The sequence below is a fragment of the Myripristis murdjan genome, chromosome 18 (assembly GCF_902150065.1).
Source record: "Myripristis murdjan chromosome 18, fMyrMur1.1, whole genome shotgun sequence".
Lineage (NCBI taxonomy): Eukaryota > Metazoa > Chordata > Actinopteri > Holocentriformes > Holocentridae > Myripristis > Myripristis murdjan.
In genome coordinates, this window is record NC_043997.1 from 18,467,419 (window position 1) to 18,492,575 (window position 25,157).

The window sequence follows — 25,157 nt, forward strand, 5'->3', positions numbered from 1 at the left end:
AACCACATGTCACAGATATTTCCTTATGAATGTAGTTTTTTTTTTTTTTTTTTTTTTTTAACCAGTGCTCAAAAACCAACTTTCCATTGCTGGATATGTAAAATGCCATGCTATTTCTTACTATTATTGTTATTTCCGAGTAAATACCTGGTATTTAATAATGGACTCTTTTGAGTTCAGTATTTTATTATCTACTTTCCAAGTAAGTTTATAAATTTTTACTAAAATTATAATTTATAATATTTATAATTTTTAATTTATTTAGAACTTACAATCCATATTTCAGACAATTTCACAGTAAGTATTTTCTATTACCAACTTATTCCCTGGTAATACTCAGGTATATAATTAAAATAATTGAGGGACTGTGAAATAAAGCCTTATCAAATATAACCTTGTCAACAAATACAATTAATACTCGAAAACACTACACACAGTAACACAATTTAAAGTACATACTCTACGAGCTGAAAGAACAAAACATTAAAGCAACAAAAAACAAAATTTTAAAAAAGAAAGAAAAAATGGTCATGGCTACCACGATTTGCACTTATGTCAGTGAAATCTCAGAGAGGTTGTCAAACTGAAAGCAAAACTGTATGTCACAAGCACAAAACAATGGGGCTTGAGTTGCTGTTACATGATTAAAATGGAGGAAAACAAGAGGGATGAAAAAAGTTGACTCTAAGAATCAAGTGAAAACTTTAAAGCTTACCTTCCTCAGTCATTGTGTGATAATATTTTAGTTTCCCATAAGTCCCAAGCTCTACAACATCACAGCAAAAGACAGGGGTAAGGCAACGGAGACACAGAGAAACGGAAAGAGTGAACATGAAAAGAAAGGACATTTCCGCAGGTTCTACATCACATACAAACACTCAGGCACAGAATGTGACATACAGGAGGACAAAAAGTTGCTCTCCCTCAAGGTGATCACTGCATAAGTGCAAAACACAGCAGCAAGTTTTACAACAATAACAAATAAAATGCATCATATTCTTACAATAACTGCTTGAAGCGAACACGTGGATTAAAATACTGTATACACAGATCAGACTGATAAAGAGCCTGCCGATAGCTTTGATGACTATTAAAGAGGATTTGCAAGAGAGGGGTAGAGGGGGTCGATATACCAGAAATAATAAAGATATATACAATGATAGACTAAAGAAAAAAAAGGAAACAGGAAAGGCATAAGAGAATTTACTGGGTCAACATGCAACAAAAAAGATGAGTCCTCCTCTCCTCTACACACATGCTTATTCAAAGGACTGATGAGTTGGCATTTTATTTCCACAATGAAACTGGAACAATTAATTTGATTCCCTTACTGTAGCAGTTCTTCATGGTACAGTAAGTAGATGGTCAGCACATCTACGTGATGAATTGGCCAGGAATTCAAACCTGCAGCAATAGCTGAACATGGAGCACCAAGAACAGAAGACACTGCAAGCCTCTGCCTCCCACACTGCATTCTGTCTCTGGAGACGAGCTGGCACCCTGGAGCTGCACTCTAACACATGGTGTTCTGCCTGTCTCAACAATTAATAACTAATGGCCCGGGATTCAGTTTTCAGCATCTCTCTGTCCAACTTTTGCTACTGTTGAGGTTTTTTTTTTAAGGCTGCACCCGACTCACATTTTCCAGAGTCGACTCGGAGTCAGTCCTCCGACACAGCAAAGCAAGTCTTGCCTTCCCTCGTTTTATTGTTATATTGTAATGCCCAGTAACAAACCAAGAAAAAAATAAATAAATAAAGATTCTTCAGATTCTTCAACTCGATCCTCTGAGTCGACTGTGGAGATCTATGACTGATGATTTGGCAACTTTCAGGGGGCACCCCTAGTATTTTTCATTTACCACTTGGTACCTGGTACAAGCGATCTCTAAACAATATGAAAGCAAAAACACTGCTGACTGGACTGGTGTATTAGTTGGTGTATTAGTGTAAAAACAAAGTACATTATTTCCCCCTCCAAATTACAATGAGTAAGTAGTAATTTTTCATGAGTACAAAACATAATTGCCTCCTCAAGTCTTCTCACAAGCACGAGATTCCCAGTTTTGATGATGTATGTGCGTGTGTATGCCCAAAACATATAAACCCACATGCATGCACACTCATGCACAACAATGAACGCCCATCTCATTCATATGTGACGGGATCAGAGTGTGATTCATGATCATGTCAAATATGAGTTGGCAGTCCTGAAAATACAGTCAAATGAGATGGACACACATCCCATTTCAGTGTCCTGCCAATCAGCTGCACTCCCGAGAAAAGAGCCTCAATCCCTGTGATTGGTTAAGCAATTTGGTTTTTAAGTGCATTATCACTTTAAGGTTGGCTCCTAACAAGCAGTTGATCTGAGGGCAATTAACCCTTAGCACAATCACCGGGCATGCAGTCGTGTGTTTGCCCTCTGCAACAGGGAAAGGAAGGCTTGTTGTTGTTTACGAGCGGGCCTCTTGTCCTTGCGGTATGACCTCTAAACCTCTGCTGAGCAGCCTGCATGTGTGTGCATGTCTGTCTGTCTGTCTGCTGGGGGTTGGGGTGTCAGGGAAATTCACAGTCTGTACTGGAGCAAAAAGGCTTTTAACATTGATTCTTTGGCCCAGCCAACATGGAGTGGCGCAGAGGGCAAGTGAGGGAGGGGTGGGGTGAGGAGAGCATGGTGGGGTTGTGGAGTGTTGGGTGCTGGCCGGCCAGTCAAAATGGGGAATTACATAATGTAGTGATGTGCAATCATTTATCTAATGATTTCTGTGTGTGCCACTAATTAAAAAAAAAAAAAAAAAAAAAAAAAAAAAAAACTAAATTAAAAGTCATTTCAGCATCTACTGACAATGCCTCATGTTTTAGGGCCATAGTTTTGACAGAGGGAGGGGTGGACGGGGACGGTCAGTGACAGAAAGTGTAGTATTGAACAGTGTGATCAATATGGTTGTAGATGACCACACAGACAGTATCGGTGATGGTGGCATGGGGGAAACTGGAAACCCTGCCTTGATGCATAGATTCATCTCTCATCAAAATAGCGGATGATCATATGGGCAATTACAGTAGAAAATGCAGACCCAAAAGAGTGGCAGTGCAATGGGATACAATACAGTTTATCACAACTGATTTCCTTTAATGTCTTAGTTTTGTCGTTTATTTGTTTTGGTTTTTTAAATGATTGTGTGTTAGTTTGTCCTCTTAGACCTCACAGAATTGTGTACTTATGCTCTTGTGTGTAATCTGCTGCCCTGTGGCTCACCTCCTAAAGCAACTGTGTTGATTTACAATATATCAAAGGTTTCGCTATTAAATAGTTGGCCACATATTGTTTCATTTTACAGGCTTAACTAATAAATTAAACACTGCTCTCTGTCAATGTCTGTGTGTGTATGTGTGTGTGTGTGTGTGTGTGTGTGTGTGTGTGTGTGTGTGTGTGTGTGTGTGTGTGCGCATGTGTGTGTGTGTGTGCGGCTGTGCGTGCGTGCGTGTGATTATTAAGCCAAATGACCTTGTCCCGTCTGTTGAGCCCATGTCGGACTTATGATGTTGGGTCAATAAAAATTACATAACATCAACAATAGCGTCCATGTCCTCACTAGCACTGAGAAGGGATCATTCCAGTCTATCTCAGCGGGGAAATGATCTGCCGTAACACATCCAATGAGATCTCTGCTCTGTGCCACCACATTTATAATACTGCACACCATCATCACAAGACGACACAGGTAGAATATTGATAGATATGCATACAATTTCATGAAATTACCATTAATGTATGTGTTGTAGTCATCTCTCGACAATGCCCCACCTTGCTGCATTGTGAGATCAGAATATGTAAGGACTCACTGCCAGTACAGACTGCTGCCTACTCAGAGTTCAGATCGTGGGGTGATGAATCTTATCAAAGGGCCTAAGCCAAAGGCATGTATGCAACTTGAATGCTGAGTGCTGTTTTGTCTGGCTTGTTTGAACCATCCACTGACTCGGGCAGCAGCGTGAGGGCTACCCTCCCTTCCCATCACTCTTTGTAGTTCAATATTTGATGCCGTTCCTAAGTGATATTGTTTGTACCTCTGCACTGATGGAAAAAGAGATAGAGTGCAGAGGCAGATGTGCCTCGCAGTAATTGCATCGGGAGTTAGCCAGACCAGAACAATGCTATCCCAAATAAAAACATGGAAAGACAGAAGTTAAGATTTACTGTGAAACTGAAGGAGTATTTAAGATAGCAAGAATAAGCTCTCATGAAACGAATATGATTGCTGAATAAGCATGTCTCCCCGGGAAACAGTACAGTATGAGTATAACTGTTCAAACAAATCAATATAAAATTGGGAAGAACACCTAATTGTAAAAGCTCGTTGAAGGAAGCTAGTTTAGCCCATTGCCATTAATTGCTCTGTCAAAATCTTACTGACTTTGAGTCCAAAGGAAGGGCATTTGAGGAGGGCTGAGAAAACAGCTGACACCTTCAACTGCCTTATGCACAAATACATGGGCAAAACACACCCTGTCAAATCAAGCATCAGAGCTGGTGCTGCATCTCCTTACTACACCGACTTATTGCAATTCATGTCTTCTCTGTGTTTTGCAGCGGTAAATGCATGCAATACAAGGCTTTATTAGTCCTCACAAACCTGGACATAGACAACATGGACACACAAACCCAACTCACTCGTATTGGGCCCTTTACGTGCCTCACAGAGAACAGGCTGGTTAGTATGACATAAAATACTTAGCTAGGATTCAAAGGGGTACATAAGAGGAGAGAGAGGAAAGGGACAATGGGGTAAACAACACAGAAATGATCACAGAGGGTTTCCAGGGAGAATACATCCACAGAAGAGAATGGAAATTTGGAGGAAAGAGCCTGCAAGGATGGACAGTACATAAAGCTGACATACAGCAGCGCTTGGAAAATGTATATAGGGGACAAGTTGGGCAGAATGTTGCCTCCAGGCTGTTGGAATGAGAACAAACAGATTTGGGGGAGAGGGATACAGAAATTAGAGAAGTAACTCACCAGAGTCAGCAAATTCTGAGGGGACAGTAGACCAAAGAGAGATGGAGAGAAAGACAGAGACAAAGAAAAAATAAATCCAGATGATACTTAAGTTGATAGACCACACTGATTCATTGGACCGTATTACTGCATCATGAAAAATGTACATTAAAGCTGGGAAAAAAGTTAACAGCTAATAATTCATTCAGTGACTTGAAAAGTGCACAGCCATGCCCGCATACCAACCTACACACACACACACACACACACACACACACACACACACACACACACACACACCAGTGTGAAAGTCTAACAAATGAGGTAACCAGTTCCAGGCAGTCGGAAACAACTTCAGATTTCCCCTCAGCTCAACAGCATACACAACTTATTTTCAGAAAGTTATACGCAAAATGGATGGATGGAGTCCTGCCAACTCCCTGCAGCCCCAGTGAGCTACACTTAAAGCCTGAGAGCACGCAAGGACAAGCAGCACTGCCTCTGTCTTTGATGGATGCACCTGTTCATCCTGCCCCAGTGTTGGTGTAGTTCTCTCTCTCTCTCTCTCTCTCTCTCTCACTCTCTCTCCCCACACACACCGAGTTCACCAATAAAATGCTCCTTTGCAAACATTACATCAGAAAACGTGCATGGAACAGACTCACTCAACACTGCAGGGGACCGGCCGTTTTATTTATTTATTTATTTTTACCCTTCTAAAAAACATCTAAGGAGACTATTAACACACAAAACCAATTATGGGTTTGGTAAACCAATAGTGCTTAAGACTACTAAAACTGCAGCAGTATGTGCACTGCAGCATGAATAAAAAACACACACACACACACAGACACACACAGACACACACATACACACACACAAAAAAAAACCCCTCTAACATCCTACATGGAAATTTCAACTTTTTACATTCAAACCATACAGAGACCAATAGGCTAGTTGATATCAAATTGTTTTTGCTGTTTGTGATTAGTTAATTTTATCATCATGTCGTGTCACACTAAATTTCCAGTTGATATTTTGTTGATGTCAAATCAAACAGGAGATTACAATGTCCTAGCACTTTTACTGTTGTTTTAATGACGCAGAATTTGCCTTTTACAGCGTTTTAAATTGCAGTATCCTGACGCAGCTTACTCATCAGCAGACACTAAATGCAATTCATAATGGCAGACTGTGTGGATAATATTAGATGTTCCTTTTGAGACCAAATGACAAATGTTTCGACAAGAGGCAATGAGGTAGGATATGCGTACCCTCCCCTTTGACAGATACCAAATCGCTACCATCTATGTCATACAGTAAACCGTATATAGATTTCCAAGCCACCAGCGAGTTATGATTTACAGTTTAATCGCTGGGATGGGATGATGAATACACTGAGTGATGGGGCAGCTTGGATTTGGCGTGTGACAACAGGCTGATGCATGTTAATAGGCACTGTGAGGTCTGTTGCAGCACAGCTAATTAATCTTTGCTGAGCTGACTCATTCTTGGTCCGGCTTTCAAGGAATTTGAAGTCTGTAAGAAGCTGAAATACATCCTCACAAAGGAAGAGAAAGGAGCCAGTATCCACCAAAAGTCTTCAACAGGGCTCCTACGTATTTATTTACCAACAATTCAAAGGGCAGATTTTGTGTCGCCATCGGGTTAACAGAGCTCTTTGCTTACTTCTCAAGTTGTTGGAATGGGGCTTAACCTCTATATGTCATTTCTTATTGACATTGAAACAAGTACACTGCAAAAAGAAACCACCTCAGTAAAAATTGAGGATAAAAGCCTCTGCCATCAACCAAGTAGAAGGCTTAATATCAGCATTAATATTCATTTTAAAAGGATTACCATTCAACACATCAGCAACACAAGCTAATATTCTGCCATCAAACTTAAAAACCTTGCATCAAAACTCATGAGCGGAAAATCTACTGGAAATAAATTCTTCAAACACTGCTCAAGTACCTGCCTGTGTGTTTGCATCGCATCATTTTTCGTTCTCCGGTTGAGAGTGGAATGGCACTGCACCTCCCCTGGCACATTAGCATATTCATCTGCTGCACCGAGCACTGACACTACCATTTTGCATTTCTTTTAGCCTAGCTAATACGCCGCCTTCTTGGATTAAAGGAAATTTATCTCACCTTTCTGCTGTGTTCGGACAGGTTGCAGTTTGCATCGACTTATAAAGACATAAAGACTTAAAGATTTAAAAAAGGTATTACTTTAAAATACACAAATAAAATGAATGAAAAAAGCAGCCGACAGATTTTTCAGAATCCTAAAGAAGGAAGCTGGACGTTGTTCACAGCACATTGATCAGCATTTTCATTTTTCGACTGTATTCTGATGATAGATTGAGCTCGTGTTAATCATTGTCCTGAGTTCCTTCTTGCTGTTGTGACCTGAAAACAGGATTCAGATCAGCCCTTTAACTGATCTGAGGCCACTCTAAAATGACAAGATAAAGGTCAAAGCAAGAAAAACCTGAAAATGGAGATACAATTACGAACATTAAAAAATATGAACATCTGTCAGGGGCCCTAAAAGAGACTTGGATTTGAAAGCCATTATCAAGGAGCTGTGTGCATTAGGGTTAGACCGATTTCTCAGTTTACAGATATATATTTCAACATTCAAAATCGTCATGTCTATCTCTCCCCTTTCCTGTGTGAAAGAGGCTCTAGCTGTTTTTGAAAAATATTGTTAATACTGTCTGACAGTATTTTGCATTTGCACTATCCTTTTGTTCATGATATTAATTCAAACATTTCATTCAAACGAGATTTACATTATTTATAGTTCTTTTTTGTTTGTTTGTTTGTTTGTTTGTTTATTTTTTGGCATAGTAATTTTAAATTTTAAAGCCAATACATATCAGGACAAGTATTGGCAACTGGCAGCTTCACTTAAAAGAATATTGATGTCAGTATTTATCTGAAAAAAAAAAAAAAACTGTATCGATCGAACCCTAGTGTGTGTGTTTTGTTATGTGGCCAAAGGTCTTACCTTCACTGAGAGGGTCCAGTGTGTGGATCATGAGTTGGAAAATACTGTTCCTCATGAGGCTGTTGTGAAGGGAGGCAGAACTACCCCCTCTCTGCAGCCGAGGCCTGGCCTGTGAAAGGACAAGAAGGACAGCATCAGTCAAACATCCTTCAGCTCCCATGAGAGTAAAATTCCTGGGATTCTTTTTCTCCAAACAAATGATGAATACGTGTTGGGTCACTGTCCTCAAGCATACATGCTGGTGTGGACTTTAGTCATTTCTAATATAAACTTATTTGTCTGAGTGTAGGACACAGTTAGTGTTTAATAAGCTGGCATGCAGTTCAATTCTGAATCTTTTTTTATTCCTTTCTCTGTCTGTTGTACAATACAGAGAAAACTATTCATGGCATTGCAAAATCTGCTCACAAATCTGTAGTGTTGCCAACATATTCCATTATCCTCATGGTTTGAATATGATTCCCTACCCCTCCTTTGCATAAAATCCCGCGCATCAGAAACAATAGACCCCACCCTCTCAAAATTTAAACTCTGTGGGTGAAGACACACATTCAAAGTTAAAATAGCTTATGCTTTTTTTTTTTTTTTTTTTTTTTTTAACATTTTGTCCCAAAGCAACCCCAGAGGCTCCTGCCAAGGTCACTCCAGCAGTTGGAGCTGAACTTGAGAACTGTGGGAAATTAGCCACCGTTGCAGGTAGCAGCTGTTTAGAGTGTGTCCGCCTTCGGCTCCCCCACCGGTGATGCGTAGGCACAGTCTGGAGGTGTCAGCTGCTAATTCGCAAGCCCATATGGGTGTGAGCGGGCGGCAAGGGAGACATGTAGACTGGCACGGCTTGTGTAAGGTCTCAAGGATGCGGTTTAGCGCAGTCTGCCGAGGATTCTCCTTCCACCTTTGTATAAAATAAAACCTGAACACTTCGGCTTATGTTTCTTGCAAGTTTAGGAATTACAAAGAGGTGTTAGGTGTGTCTTAGCTTCTCTAAACACATGCTGCTTGTTAGACTGTATTTTGCATGTGATATACAAAATTAAACTGTTGCAAGAGTGGCCTCAGGAACCAGGCAAAGCTACACAGGAGGGCTGAAGGTTAAAGATAACAGTGGACATGTCTCGCTCACAGTATGGTGGGAGAAACAGAAGTTACACTACAGAGACAAACACTGAAGCAGACAGAAAGAGTGTCAATCAGACAGGACCTACCGACAGCTTGCTGTCATCCTCCGGTGCCCCAGGACTTGCCTTCTCATCCAACACAAAGAGAGAAGAAGTAAAAGGGGGGAGAAGGAGAGAGAAAACAGGACATAGATGTGAAGCATGCCGCACACAACCACACAGACAAGATGAAAAGACGATAGAGACATTACAGTGCAGTTACAGTGATGGTGATGACTGATTATGATGTGAGTGGACAAGACTTGAGGGACTGCTATCTCCTCAGTGTTGCGCCTGCCTACTGCGTCAGTCACAAAGGCTATGCTCAGACGGGCAGCTCAAATCCTATTTTTTGGCATATCTGATTTGAGCTGGACAGATTTTCTGCAGTCTGAATGGCAAAATGCCACAAAAATATACATTTTTTTCAGACCATATGTGGTTTTAAATGCTATTCAAATCGAATTTCTTGTCACGGGCCTCGGCTTGAACTATCAGAACGGTTTCATGCAGGTTTTCTTATCTTGTGCAGCATTTTAATCGCATGTCTCAACATTAAATGATGGATCTTGCAAGACTACAGAGCATCAGAAATTTCACCTCCATATCCTAAACTTGGCAAGCCACCCATTTTCAACAAAGTCCTCAAGACCACATGTCTCCACCAGTCATTGGTTCATGTCCCTAGCTTCACTGGTATCAGTGGTGATAGCAGCAAGAAATATGGCAAACGCCACTTCTTCCCTTATTGATGTTGATGTCTGTGGTGAATAACATCAGCACCATGACTGGACATCACCTGCATATAGTGCAGCCAGTGCAATTTCAACAAACAAATCAGATCCACTCATTATTAGGTGTGGTGTCATGTGGACAGTCTAAAAATCACATTTGAGAATCACATCACATTTGCCCTGTGGTGTGAACAAAGCCAAAGCAAAGATTGCTCAGTGTCTACAAATGTCTTTCAATTCCAAGTATCTGATACAGCCAAGAAAACATGTCAGATTTTTTTGCTTATCTAGAAAAAATGATGTTACATGCAGTACATATGTAAATGAGAGAATGTAAAAAAGCTTATTTTGTCCATATCACCTCAGGAAACAAAGCCCAAAAGCAACAGAACTTTTTTTTTCTTTTAATTCTCGGCCGGTTTCAAGCCCATCAAACAAACTGATCGCTTCTACTCAGCATCACAAATAGAAACCTCAACCTTACCAGAGCTGTCCTAAAGTCTGGCTTTGGATTCATAAACTAACCAACACAAAAATTGTGCCTAAACTAACTGTTAGTGCTCGGAAAGCCAGTGCCCACTCAAAAGGCTGCCTGAACACAAAGTACGTTTTCATCTGAATGTGACCCATGGGGCACAGGGCCAGAGAGCAAGAGGGAAGTTTAGATTTAACACTTCCAAACCTAAAATAAACATAAAATAAGCTTTTATATCTAAAATAAGAACAGGGTAAGGATGATGAAATAGGTTCCCTAAAATATTGTTGACCAGAACTGTGTGAAAATTCTCACCCCTTTGGCCTGGTCCAGTGTTGGCAGCTTTCTATGAGTTCGCAGGATATTAATGATGTCTCTCAGGATAGACACACGAGCTCTCCCATCCAACCGGATCATGAGAGTCAAGCCTGCTAACGAACACCCAATTCTCTGCCATCGTTCTTCGAAAGCCTATTTGGCAACTGTCTATTTTCTGAACAAAAGCTTTTTTCACTCTGCCCGACTGGATGTTCAGTTCATCTCTAAAAATGTGTGTGTGTGTGTGTATGTGTGTGTGTGTGTGTGTGTAAAATAACTTGAATAACTTAATCACTTGAGGCCTCAAGCTCTAACTGCAAACTGAAAGCTTTTGTTGAGAGCTTCACATATCAAGACTTTGTTGAATGGCCTGCTCAGTTTTCAGACATAACGTGCACAGTAATTGTACGCAAGCATTTTCTGTGAGGGTGGAGGGTGTGTGTTGATAAGGGAAACAATGCCAAATGAAATGCAGAGAACAATCTGGTTTGATCCTGTCAGCGTTTAAAATGCAGAGTAAACACACAAATTTAAGGCAAGGCCCTTCAGGCTCGTCACAGCGGTAATTCATTTGCATGCTCATGACATCATCCAAGGAAAGTCTGCTAAACATAGATGATCACCGCTTTGCATTGCATATCAAATCTCGTCATATGTGTTGTGTAAGACTGGGGACATTGTGGTGAACTCTGGTACATGAGATCACACTTGTTTTGTGGGTGTGAACATTTTCCCCAACAGATTCTTGGCAAAACAACAATTACAACGTTGTAAAATACAGCTACCTTTTTCAGTTATTAGAATAAAACTATGCATTTACAATATCTTACAATATTCACCTTCACTTGATGTACTGGTCAGATGGGTTGAACTGGTTACATCTTGAGAAAAATCAACCACTGTCATTTCAGTGTGCGTCAGAGCCTAGTATTCCACTGTTTCTGTTTAACAACTCATAATTTAACATATATTAGATTTTGCTGCAGTACAGTTACAGCATAACTACGGAGATGAGAGAGCTGAATTCAAAGGGCTGCCAAAAATCTTTACATGCTTAGAAGCTGAGCAAATCCTGAAATTTGTCACAGAGCTAGCCTGTCATAACCCCCTTTTCTCTTTAGATCTGAAATGTACTTCCACCCCACACACGATTTGTAGGTATTCTGTTTCATTCCCTATCTCCCTCCCCGGAGGCAAGTCATCAGAGTTAGGAAAGAACAGGTGAGTGTGCCAGACAGAGATTAGGCTACGCCATGGGTTGCTCATTAAGGCTGCGTTAAATATTAGGCTGTGACTAATAATCACATAGGGAGATTAATATGTTCTTAGGAGTTTGTGTGTGCTCTAATCCCAGCAGCTCTGCTTCCAGTTCTTACATAATGTCACATCAGGATCGTTCCTGGAAACGGATCTGCTGGGGGTGGGTTGGGGTGTCCCTCTGCAGTCACATGCATGTAATGCTGTATTACGGAGAATTATGGACAGGGAGCATCACATCATGCGAAATGCTGCTTCCGCTATCATAACACAAATTGCCCACAGCTTAGGGGAGACTTTCGTAGGAATCTCAGCACACTGGTGTATCACTGAAACCACCGACTTTTGAGCTTTACCAGTGGATTACAGGTCTGCTCATATGCAATCTGAGCGCACAAAATGATCCATTTCTGTAAAACTTCATATCTGTAGTATGCCTGATACCATTTCAAAAACTATTAACAATCTAGAAGAGTGGAACGTGATTGGTGGACACTTTTTAAGAACTAATGATATAAACCAACACCAACTTGCGCAGACCAGCCATGTTGCTGTTTCCAGTCATTTTCTCCTCCACTCCGTAGTTTCTTGCCAAAAAAACATACAAACTGAAGCTCCTCCCGTTGTTTCCCCTAATGTTTAAAAGACGCACTCTTACCTTCCATTTCTGAAAAATCACAGCAACTGAAAGCATGAAGGGAGTGAGCACAACAACAAAGGCAAATGGTGGCACTAAGCTGAAAAGGCCATGTTTTGACTCAGGGAGAGAACATGATAAGCAACACAACAAAACATGTCACGGCTGGTTTAGCTTAGTTATTAGCCAGCAGCCGCAGAGCTTGGCAACGCTTGTCCTCGGCCTGCATCCATATTGCCATGATGTATACTTCACGGCAATATGGGGTGGCAGATTGCAGATTTATATCAGTGCATGACAAGTCAGTACAACATTAACAAAATACAAATGGCAAGAGGCAACTCTAAATATTCGTTACTGGTCAGATGTACATGTTTTATTTGCATTTCATTTCCCTTCAACACACCCAGCCAGATTACAAGGGAGATTAATACGTTGGCCTGTCAGGACACACTTGTATTTTTGTAACTTTTGCATAAGGTAGCCCATGAATGATTTAGTTTATATATGGAATCCTCTATATATTTGTAGATTTGCTATGAACTATGATCAGTACTGTCAGCATTACATTGTGTAACTAGGGACGGGACACTTAAAATTCAATACAGATTTTTGTATCACAATACAAAAATTTTTCAATTTAGATCATGGGCCAGAAATATGTATTGCAATATTTGCTACATTTTCTTTTGCGACAACAATCACACAAGATAGCTTGTTCATCACAATTTCTTCAGCTCTCAAAATTATATTATGAGAACTTTTCAATGACAATACTGAATGAGAATGATATAGTTATGTTTGTTATTATCTTTGCATATCATCCCTTGCCTGACAGTAAGGCTGCAATCAAATTGTGAAAGCATTAGCAGCAAAATGTAACGCTGTATTGAAAAGTCATTTTCAAGGTACAGCTTATCGCTCCATCTGGTCACTAGCAACAAGAGGCTCATCAACTTTCACTTGAGCTGGAATTTTAGATGTTGCTGATATAAGTCCTGCTGCATTAGATCTGGATGATTTGACTGATCAGGTTATGCTGAAGTGACACTGGCGAGCATCGCATCGCAACCATGGCTTCCAAGTCAGAGAATACAATGGGAATCACGTCACTGGGAGAGACTAATTTGACAAAGTGGACATGCATGTCACAGGAAGACCCATCCTAACCTTAACCAACCTAAGCCATGAAGGCAGCAATTACTAGCCAATCAGAGGCAGGTAGGGTGGATATGCACGTCAGTTTATTCTCTCCCTTGCTGCTGCTTGCCAGTGTTATTAGTGTAATTGACGCCTAAGCCCTATGAACTACTTTATACTGGGATTTTTGTAGGAAATCAAGCATTTTTTTTTTTTTTACATGTGGACCAGACCAAATCATGAATCAGCACTGGGGACAGTGATTTTCATGAGCATTCATTGCTTTATCAGAACAGCAAATCAAAAGTCCCACAGCATCTTAATATTGGAAATACAGAGTTAAATGAGCTTTCAGGTGAATACAGAGTTCAAAATAATTTCCTGAACATGACTTGTACAAAGTATTCAAGTATACATTAATCCAACAGCCTTTTCTATAGGGTGATGCACTGCACTGAGGACATTTTTTTTACCCTGAAAATGAATGTCAGAGCTTTAGATACAAGAACAGACTGCATGTGACAGGTAAAAGTAAACATCTCTCTGGAGCTCACACCTAATTGTAGTTTCTCACACTGGGTATCTCTCAGACAGCTTCCAATAATTGCCAAATGGGCTCTTTACAATGTGTTTTTAATGGCTTGTGCTGGTCAAAGGATAATAAAATATCTTCTCCATGCAGGGGATTACAATGGAAACTCCAAAGCATTGTTATTATGTAGTATTGATCTGGCTAGTCCTGCACGGTATCTGCTTTTGTATTGATGGAAATGTATGTAGCATCAGTAACCATCTTTGGGACTGTGTGTGTGTGTGTGTGTGTGTGTGAGTGTGTAAGGTAAGCTGTTCCTAAAAATGCCCGTGTGAGAACCCAGGGTTCCTTGTATCTTCAGTAAACTTGAATGGTGAAATCTTGTACAGCTCCGAGCAATTGCTAGCACGTGCATACAGTAGGCAGCCTGTCTGTCAGAGCATGACAGAGCCCCCTTCGAGATTTGTCCATCTAGATGCATCATGTTAGAGCAAAGCTGTTGAGCAGCACGACTGAGCAGCATTTCTCTCCCTCTCTCTCTTTCTCTCTCTCTCTTGCTCTCTCGCTCTCGTTCTGCCTGGAGACGATAATGATGATCTTCAAGGAAAGGAGGGAAAAGATGCACAACAAGTCAAGAAGCCATCCACTTGCTAATTAGTAACCCCTTCATTTTTCTAACAAGCAGAACTAATTACAGGAGCTGCCATGACGCTGATTTCCCACAAGGCAATGCTCACCAAGACTAAGCCAAAATTGCTTCCTCTTACACCCCCCCCTCCCACAGACCAATCAGACTCAAGCTTCTAGGAGCCAAATAGGGGAACAAAAACTGCTGTGTCATTTTTGCAAGTAAATGCAATCTCCCAAAGCTGTGTTTGATCAAGGCACTGAATACACTTTGTCAATTTGCATTTAAACATGCATTGGTTTAAAACTGAGTGTCGGAGACAAACACCCACAGCCAGGAGATAGACAGCTCAATGTAAAATTTCAAGTCACAGTACTCTAATATGAAAGATACATACAAATTGAAAGTGTATTTCGTCTTTAGCATCTACAATGATTTATTCTTTTCTATGCTGGTAATCTGACATGAAAAAATAGGATTATATTTATGTGCACTTTCTCTGTTCATGTGTCCTCTCTCTAACCGGCAATGCTGCCTACCTGAATGATTTATTTGGATGCCTTTTAAAATCTAACACAATCTCCCAGATGCTTTCTTTTGTTTACTTCAAGTCATAATAATCTGGAAAAATGTCAATTATTATTTACCTTCTTTTAAAGCATAGCTTTAATTTAATTTTGTGATTTAGTCCCACTCAAATATTACTAATGCATCAAATATCTATAATGCAAAGCCCACATCAGGAGGTGCTGTTTCTCATGTCAATCTCCCTATTGAGACACATTTAACATTATTATTTTCTGATGGCACATCGCCCACGTAAGCTTGACTGCTGCATTGTTAGCAAGTCAGCTGATGGTCAGCTCTGTCTCAGGGAAAGTGCACAGACAGAAGAACCTTATCTTCAAGCGGAGGTGGAAGCACAGGGAGCTTGCTGTCTGCTGCCATCACTGTCAGAGACACGTGGCCAACTTGGCCAGCCACACTTAGGACAGGCAGAGCAATATGCTGATGAAGCCGTCCTGGGTCACCTTGGTGGGCAAGAGTGAGGAGGGGGTGGGGTGAAGTGGAATGGAGTGGACGTGAGTGGAGGGACAGCCAGATGTAACGTTCCTCTTTCATTGATGGACATGACAAGTGGTAACCCTCATGGAGGAGAAGAGGCGATATGAGCTCCAGAGCTTTTTGCTAATTAGCTCATTAAAGACTGTCTGATTGCAATCACTTCCATTCTAAGAGTTGTTTCTCTTAAGTTTGGTAAAAAAAAAAAAAAAAGAAAGAAAGAAAGAAAGAAAGAAAGAAAGAAAGAAAGAAAGAAAGAAAGAAAGAAAGAAAAAAAATCAGAGGTTGCAATATCAGGTCAGTCTGACTGTGGTATCAAAACAACAGCGCTCTGAGTCATGCAGACATGATCACCCTGGATTGTACAAGTTACAGGTTTTATATGAACCATAACTCTAGAAGCTGATGTAATGTTGAGCTGGTACGGCTTAGTGAGGCTGATGTTTATGGTCCAAAATCCCCCCGAGGAATGAGTTAAGCATGTGTGGCTTAAGCAAGCCCGTCTTCAGCCACCTCCAACCACATGCACATTCTCCATCTCGCTGGGTGGCATGTCATTTCAAACACCCATGAGACAAAGATCTGGCTGCCCTTCACGTGATGCTTTTACAGTGCAGTTACATTAGATAATTCAGCCCCAGCTTTCAAAAATAGCCACTGATCGATAAGGCGTTCAGTTTCTTGCAAGCCTCAATGTTTCACCTTCAGTCTCCCCTTCCCCACATAGGATATGACAGGGTTCCAGCATAATAAAAAAAAACACACAGTCCAAGTTCACAGAGTTGCTTTACCTGCATCAGAGGGGTCTGTGTGACTAAATTTGGACAGGTGATTGCCTTGACCTTTGTGACCTTGAGACATTAAGTAAATTAAGGACATATTACATTGTATTTTGGCTGTGAAAATAATTCATCACAGGTTGATACCATAATATATTCATCAAACATACTTTTCCATTTATTTCAAACATTACTGTGCAGGATGTTGTTTGTAAAGTAAAACAGAAAAAATATTGAGGACAGTAAAAAATATATTTAACCTATGATGTGGCTCAGTGCCAGCAACACAAGCTAAAAAAACGACAACAACAACAAAAGTCAAACAAAATCGATAGAAATGTCCTCCACTGAAGACAACAGTTAAAGCTGTAGCCAGAGCAATTCAGAGCCACGTAGACCACTTCAGAATACACACTCATTAAGCATCAAAGAAAGAGGTAAGCAGCTTCATGGTCTAGGAGTCTCAGATAAATGAGGCGGCTTTTGACAATCTGGCAGTTTGTGTCGTGGCCCGCTCCCAGTGCTGGATTTTTCCAACAAATCCAAGGCAAGGAAGGCTCTTGGATCGAAGCTTTGTAATTTAGCCCAGAGCAACTAAATCTATTTCAGGAAACCACCCTCCATCTGTAGGGTGATTTGTAGTCACTAATATCTAAATGTGCTGACGCTAGACCAGAGACCACAAGCTGGTCTAGCTGCTGTCCATGGTGCTGTACAAAGGGGACAGGACCTTGGAGAGTGAAGGGGTGAGACTGGGAGACTGGGATCAGTACGTTAGTGTCAGTAATGGGACAGAGGGTATCACCGAAGATGACACTTTTTCTGTAATTTTCTGATCCCCTAGCTCCAATTTTTTTTTTTTTTTTTTTTAAAAGATCAGCCCCTCTCATATTTAAAGACTGGAGATGTAGCAAAGGGCTGTTCAACATGGCACTAGTGTAAAAAAAAAAAAAAAACAACATGAATGTGCACTGGCCCTGATATATTAGTTATACTGAGTATGGATCATTGTAAAACAATTTTCTGTACTTATTCGACTTCTTCTAACTGTTCTATTATTTGCCTCGACCTGCTTGGTGACCATATCCACATTACTAAAAATGAACAAAAATCTCTTGTGTGTAAATATCTGATGACAGCACCAATAGCCACCCCTATAATATCTGACATACTGATACTGAGGTATCCAGTCATAGACATTGTGATATTTGATGTTGCCTATACCACCCTGCCACATCTTCAGCTTGCTATTGAACTGAAAGCTTGATTTCCTATGCACTATTGTAATCTAATCAAGTGCCATCAGCACCAATTTGCAACACCATGCATGGAAATGACCTTGGAAGGCATCGGTATCAAGGCGCACACTGATAATTCTGTTTTCTAGTGTAAACATCTTTGAAGTGCGTACAGCTAATTATGGGTCTGCTTTTCATGTACAGTAGGCTTGCTCAGTTTTACGGCATTAATTATAAGTCTCACCGTTTCATTTTCTTTGTCTTAGACTCTTTTGTGCTGCTGATTATTATCCACACATTGGAATAAGTAGGTGAGTGACCTTCAAACCATTAACTACACCGAGAGTGCAGCACAGCCACTGTCCCCTCTGGATGGAAGGGGATGGAAAAATGGGGAATGGCAGGGGGCAAATAGTACAATTACCAATTGAGAACAACATTAAAAGCAGCTATCATCACCTATGATGCAAATGAGAACTTCATTTACACAATTATTCCCATTCAATGTAATTAAATTGAATATGGACAAAAGCAAGGAGCTACTGTTGAACAATGACATCACTAAAAAAGCTCACACAGCAAGGGTGCATAAAGGTGAAGAAAAAGAAGCAACCTTGGCTCTATACACCCAGTGTCCACCATCCAAGCTATGGTGTGTGTTTTGAATGGCCTATACTTTATTCTGACAAACACTTTTGTCTCTATTGACTGGCGTAACAGTCCCACAACAACGTAAAACAGACAAAATAGGAAAACTAATTACTGTTTCTGTAGCAAAACTATACCTCCAACTCCTACAACAAGGAAGCACAGCTGGAACAGATGATAAAACTTGGACTCCACATCGTCATGGTGAGATCAAAGTTGCAGCCTTTCTATTTTTAAAGCATTATTAGATTCTGGCTGTGTTGTCGCAGGCTGAGCCCATGAGCCAAAAACTAAAGTTTCTGTGGCCAAGTGTGTGCATTTGTGTTTGTGTGTCGTGTCCAAGTGAAAATGCATGTGTTCAAAGGCATACACGCGTAGATTTGACCTTAAAAACAAACTGCTGTCCTGACAGAAATGGAAAGCTTCTCTCACAATAAAATTTCCTTGATGACTTAGGAATCAAATCATCTATGAAAGTATGTCCTCTTACTAGTCCCCTCCAGTTTTGCTGCATGTTATACTGTCCGCAATTCATTACGCAGCTATGCTGAACACTCAATCCTGGCCAATGAACACATTTTAAGGTCTGTTATTTCAGGATGTGTTTCATCGTGTCACGGATTATTTGCAATAATGATCAGCTAGCTGTACCTTATCCCCATTATCCCTGTAGTAGATGTTTCCATTTTTAATGTGCAGAATTATTTAGGCTAGAATTCTCCCACTAGGGATGCACGAGCCACTTATTTTTTCAGTTTTAATCCGTTTCTGATACTTGGGCTTTGCTCTGGCAATCAGCCAATGCTGAGTATTGATCTGATTCCAGAGCTTTTTATTCTTTGTTATTATTATTGTTGTTGTTGTTGATGTCATCATCATAATTATTATTATTACTGTTGTTGTTTATGGTGGTAGTATGTTAAAGTTGACATAAGGCTGTAGTAAACTACACAAATCTTAAACTATGAATGAAACGAAAATTTCATGTCATGATTATCCTAGCTAAAATAATAGCAACTCATATGATATTATCCTGAAATTCATTAAAATGAACTTCTGCTTATACTGACACAAAAACATACTGGATTTTTTTACCTTACGTTTTGTTAAGAAATATTTTTACTGTATCACAAATAGGACACAAATCCTTGGTTAGTGAACATCTCCTTTGTAGCAATTCAAAATAAATCTAGAAATCGATATAGGACTGCATGTTAGTGAGTTAAACAGCTCTTTCAAGTCATTTATGTGAAGATATTCACAATTATCCCAATTTATGATTATCCCGATAATGAAAATTCACTATGATCAACTTTTCATTAGTGTTTTTTCCACAATCCACTATCAAAACCTGTATCGTCCCAAAGGGAAAAGTAATCTGATTATAATGACATGGTACACGTTACAACATACGTAATGGAAAATAACTATGAACATGCCACACCATTAAAATAGACCACTGCTAACAGTTCATCCAGTGGAACCTGGCATTATAATATACAAGGTATGAGCTCACTTGGATTGGCCTAAGTAAAGCTGAAAATGAGCACAACAGCCATAAGATGAACATACACATCCATAAATATACAGGTGTACAGCATCAACACAAGTGCCCAAATGTCCAAATCCATGGGGAAGAAACACAAACAGTCTGCTGCCTGCACAGAATCCGCTTTGTAACTGATCTTTGAAGCACATCCTGATGGAGGATCTCGCCTCCATGATGCTATTTATAGCGTGGTAATGCATCAGAGGTCGCACCTTCCATCTCTGCAGAACCAACATCTGCCTCAGTACACACTGGCTTATCCAACATGGAAGATAACAGACATCTAATATTGTGGTTGGGTGTAAAATCTTACTAAGAACCCATTCTGTCCACTTTATCCATTCCAACAGGTAGCTGACGCATTCTTATATATTCCCTCACTTTCCTACATGTCTTACAGACAGAGCTATCGTTGACTTGCCAAGTCACTGCTCTGAACATAAAGGATGTCATCATGCTCTTGAGGAGTTAATGTCACAGACCAGCATCATCACATTCAGGTTTAATTACAACACTGAATGGTGATTTCACATAAAACATACCATTGAACTACCCATACAGTCCATCAACAAGAAGACGCGCCCAAGTCTTATTAAAATGACAGAACAATTCTGAAGCCACAAACACTTTGGTGCGTCATGATGACAATAACAAGCAGTGGGGCTTGTCAATCTGTCTCAATGCAAACCCTGCTGTCTTTCCTAAAACAATGGTGCACAAACTGCTGGCTAATCTGATCTGCCTGAGCCAGTATTTTCAAAAGCAGCTAGTCAGTCCATCAGCCAAACAATGAGAGAGGCCACAAGATAACAAGATAAGCCTGAGCCTGCCTGGCGAGGTGGTCCTGAGGGGTGTGTGTGAGTGTGTATGTGTGTTTGTGGGGGTGGGTGGGGGTCTTCCATCATATGGTTGCCATCCATATGATGAAAGACCCTTCTAATGCCCTTTACAACAGAACAAGCCTGCACTAGTAGCAAAGCTGTTTTAACAGAGCCGAGAGGTCATAACAATTTTACATGAATACACAATGATTTTGAAAAGGTAAAACCTGCAACAACAGCTATAGCAAGAGAAGGGTTATAAACTGGAATGGAAATATGGTGTTTTTCATCGTGGGGTGTGGTTAAGATGCCAGTACTGATTGGTCTGGCATTCTGGGCCATTTTCTGCACATAGCAGGAATGAGAATGGGCTTGGGTGAATGATTGCTTCAGTGGGACACCATCAGCATACAAAGACAACTCTGGTATACATCTGCTGCTTTTCCAGTGAAAAAAGGAGTAAAGCAGAGAAAATAGGAGAGTACGTGCAAATGATATTCACAAACCACCATCTTGCGCTGGACTAAGGGCCTAATACCGTGAGGCGTAAGTCAGAGCCTCTAGCTCTGTTGACCCTGAACAATTTACCCCACATCCACATGTTTATCAATGTGAAAATGTGTGCACATGTTCTGAGAGAGAAAGACAGAGAAAGAGTATGTGTGTGTAAGGATACAAGAGGAGACTGTTAAGATGGGGCCAAAAAGGACCCTACACCTCCGGCAACAGGCTTTGGGTGATTTCATTTAGCCCCACTGCTCATTGCAAGTGACCCATGTTCAGAAATCAGACCTCCATGGATGGGTGAGGCTCAGCTCAGTCCTGTAATACGATAAACTAACTCAATCTTTGAACTGTGAACCCTCTTAGGACCACTCTGTGTTGTATTTGGATAATGGGCCATAGAAAATAATTATGTGCTAATGAAGGGAGATCTGACTTGCAACAGATGTGACATGTGCATACAGACAAGCCATTGGCAGCATTGTGCAGTAAGTAGGTTGGACAACGCAAATATAGTTAGTCTAAATGTAAATGAAGTCAATGAAGAGACTTTCCTTTTGAACTTAGTGGATTATGAGTAGTTTTGAGAGTTGCATTAGGTTGGTCCCACTTACTTAGTATCCCTAGCTCGTTTAAATTTGTGTTATTCAATCAGGGAAACTGCAATATCCCTACTGCTAAATTGTCTAACCATCTAGACTTATCATTATAAACACCGGAACTGTTCAAGCTGGAAGACAGCAGCTAAAACACCGCCAACAATCTCATTTCGACAGTCTCATAACAGTTAGAATGGCACAGGTGGCAACCTAACTTACTTGGCTACAGCACAGTGCCCTTGTTATGAGATTAGCAGCAGCTAAGCACTCATTAGGTAAACATGGATACAAAAAGTATTAGACACCAATCAGTCCAGAATTAATGGGTAAATACATCCTCCAAACATTCATTTGGTCAAGGGTGAACAAATGACATCACGTCTGATGCACTGAGATCAACTTAATTGACAAAGATTACATAATTCAATTATATATTTAGGTAACTGCAAAAAGATTTCATTTCTGTTGGCTGTTCTTTGTAACATCTAGAAAAACTGTGAGAATGGTTGGATTTGTCTGATGATTACTGAAGTCCTGTAAATTTTAAATTTCTGATCTGTAATTTAATACACGTTATTTAATGATCATTCTCAATTATTAAGATATGCCTACAATTGAGAATAGACCGATTTGTAGATAGTCACATAACATTATACTGTCACAGTTCTTAGAATAGTGCCATGGTGTTCTGGTGTTTTGTACAAGCAGATTTCCTTTTCCTTTTCCTTTTCCAGCTGACTCACTCGTCAACTGGTACCAGAGGTTACGCAAGCTACATGTCTCCAAGACTTTGTGTCAAGTTGTCATCATCAGTGGCAAGCAGTTAATAACGGATTTCATGAGGATTTCTTCAAGGCTCAGAGTGCATTTACTGTACCGAGATTAGCCCAACGGGAAGAGCATGAAACATTCTCCATGTTGTCACGCTGCAAATTACTTGAGGTCTGGTTATTTCTCGCAGACTTCCTAGAACTTCTTCCACTTTGCATGAAACTTCATAATGTCCTGGAAACAAATGTCTATGCTGTTTGGCTTCAATTTCAAGTCAATGTAAGTGCACAGTAACATGCAGCATACATGGTTATGTTAATTGGATTGAGGGCTTACTGTGGATTACTTTTGATGATGATGGTTCAGTGTCTGGTCAGTGAGCTGCTGACAGGACAATGGTTTTAATAGAGCTAGTGGATGTGTAATGTGAAATAAACCAAAACCACACTGCTGCGGTTTGGTTGATTGACACTTTTATGTGTGTGTGTGTGTGTGCGTGTGCGTGTGTGTGTGCGCGTGTGTGTGTGTTGCAAGGAGCTGCGGCTGCTCCTGAGGCATGCACCGAGCAAAACTGTGAGTGGACTGAATTAATAGCACTAGCCCTGATTCCTGGGGCAAAAACACAAATCCAGTCAGTGTCTGTCAAGTGATCAAAAAGCAAGCCCTGATTTCACCATTTAATGCTCTCTGGCCAGAAGCTAAGGCATTATTTTTAAGAAAATAAGAGAAAAATCTATTTTTATGTTGCCAGTCATAGCAAATAAACAAGTTCTGAAAGTACAGTAATGCTTTTAATGCTACAAAAACAGATCATAGTATCATCGGTTATATAATGACATGAAAGGCAGCCGTCACTAGACAGCCCAGATTTGGTGACTTCAGAAAGCTCAGCATCACACTGCCAGCTTCGTAACTTTCAGACTCCACTGTTTTTTGTGTTTTATGGCACCCGATATTCTGATTAGTACACAATGAGCACAATAACACTTGCCATACGCCCCAAATCTCAGCATGAATTGCCTGTGCCCACCTGTCCTTCTCTGTATGTTGATGGCTACCTGCCAGTTACCTGCTGCCAGCACGATTGTGTTTTCCCCACCCTTCTCATTCTGCTGAGTGCCTATGTATAGTTTCTGCCTATGCCAGCAGTGTAACATACTATGGGGACAACCCAATGTCGTAATTCTTATTATTTCAGGGAAGCCCATTTGATCAAATGTTTTAGCTCAATGGCACAATGTCAAATGACACCCTATTGTACTTACACTACAATATTTCAAGCTCTCCTGTATGTAGGAGTGAGGAAACCTGACGTGTGACAATGCACTGAAACTCGTCTAATAACTGCTCCAATTCACAGCAATGAAAGTCACTATGATGAAACAACAGATCAAATAAACAAGCAAGATGAAGCATTTTCTCTGCTTGTGGGGTTTTGTATAACGCTGTCTTATGAGTCACCTAAGTAACACTTTTCCTCACCATCCTGTCATCCTCTTCACCGCACATAAATTCACACACGTACAAATGCCCTTGTCCTCACAGACACACGCTTACTAAATTGCCAATTAAATCTCAAAATAACACTTGTGTCTTGAAATATACATGTCCCCAAAGTGTCAAAACTTGATTAGAAAAAAAAAATGATGTTTAGAAAATTATATTCTAATAATATTTGTGCCTTTCTGGCTCTGTTAACCCAAGAGACCCAGACTACAAATTATAACACTGAGGCTGGGTTAACTGACAACCTATATGTACTAAAATATTGACTCTTAAGTACAAAACTATAATATTGATACATGTGTTTGTTTGTTTGTTTGTTTGTTTTTACAAATATTACTAGTACACATATGATAATCTGTGCACAAAAATAAATTACAGTTAAGAAAACTCAAAAGGTCCATAATGCCAAGGATGTGACTCAAAGCAGGGAGTTTTTAGATGCAGCCACGAGAGGGTTACCCACAATGCCTCAGCCAGAGAGGAGAAGCTAAATTTGCTGTGAACAACGTCGGAGATGACATGTGGTAAGGTTTGATCGACTCGCACATCTCCCTCTCCTTTTTCCAATCAAAAGTTGTTTTTCACCCTCCCCACCCCCCAACACACACACACACACACACACACAGACACACACACACATCTCTTGGCCAAAGTACCCAAAATCCACTGCAGCTCAAGGTCACCTAAGTCTGCTTTGGCACTTCGCCTGTGCACCTTTCAATTTTCACTCTGTTCTTCCACATTAGCCTTAAATCAAGTGAATGCCACAATAACACCGCA

The 25,157-nt window shown here is 40.4% G+C and overlaps 1 protein-coding gene across 6 annotated transcripts in view; it reads right to left on the minus strand.

The window, feature by feature from the left end:
• The window catches only part of slc24a2 (solute carrier family 24 member 2), a 44,325-nt gene that overhangs the window by 15,268 nt on the left and 3,900 nt on the right, over positions 1-25,157 (minus strand). For 2 of the 6 annotated variants that reach the window (XM_030076151.1, XM_030076152.1), the window contains exons 3-6: positions 9,228-9,275; positions 8,026-8,134; positions 5,026-5,040; positions 716-766 (exon numbers count right to left, since the gene is read on the minus strand). In XM_030076151.1, the coding sequence (XP_029932011.1) occupies positions 716-766; positions 5,026-5,040; positions 8,026-8,134; positions 9,228-9,275 (223 nt within the window). The remainder of the gene's footprint in view (positions 1-715; positions 767-5,025; positions 5,041-8,025; positions 8,135-9,227; positions 9,276-25,157) is intronic. The other 4 variants (XM_030076153.1, XM_030076156.1, XM_030076155.1 and 1 more) reach the window with 4 other exon arrangements.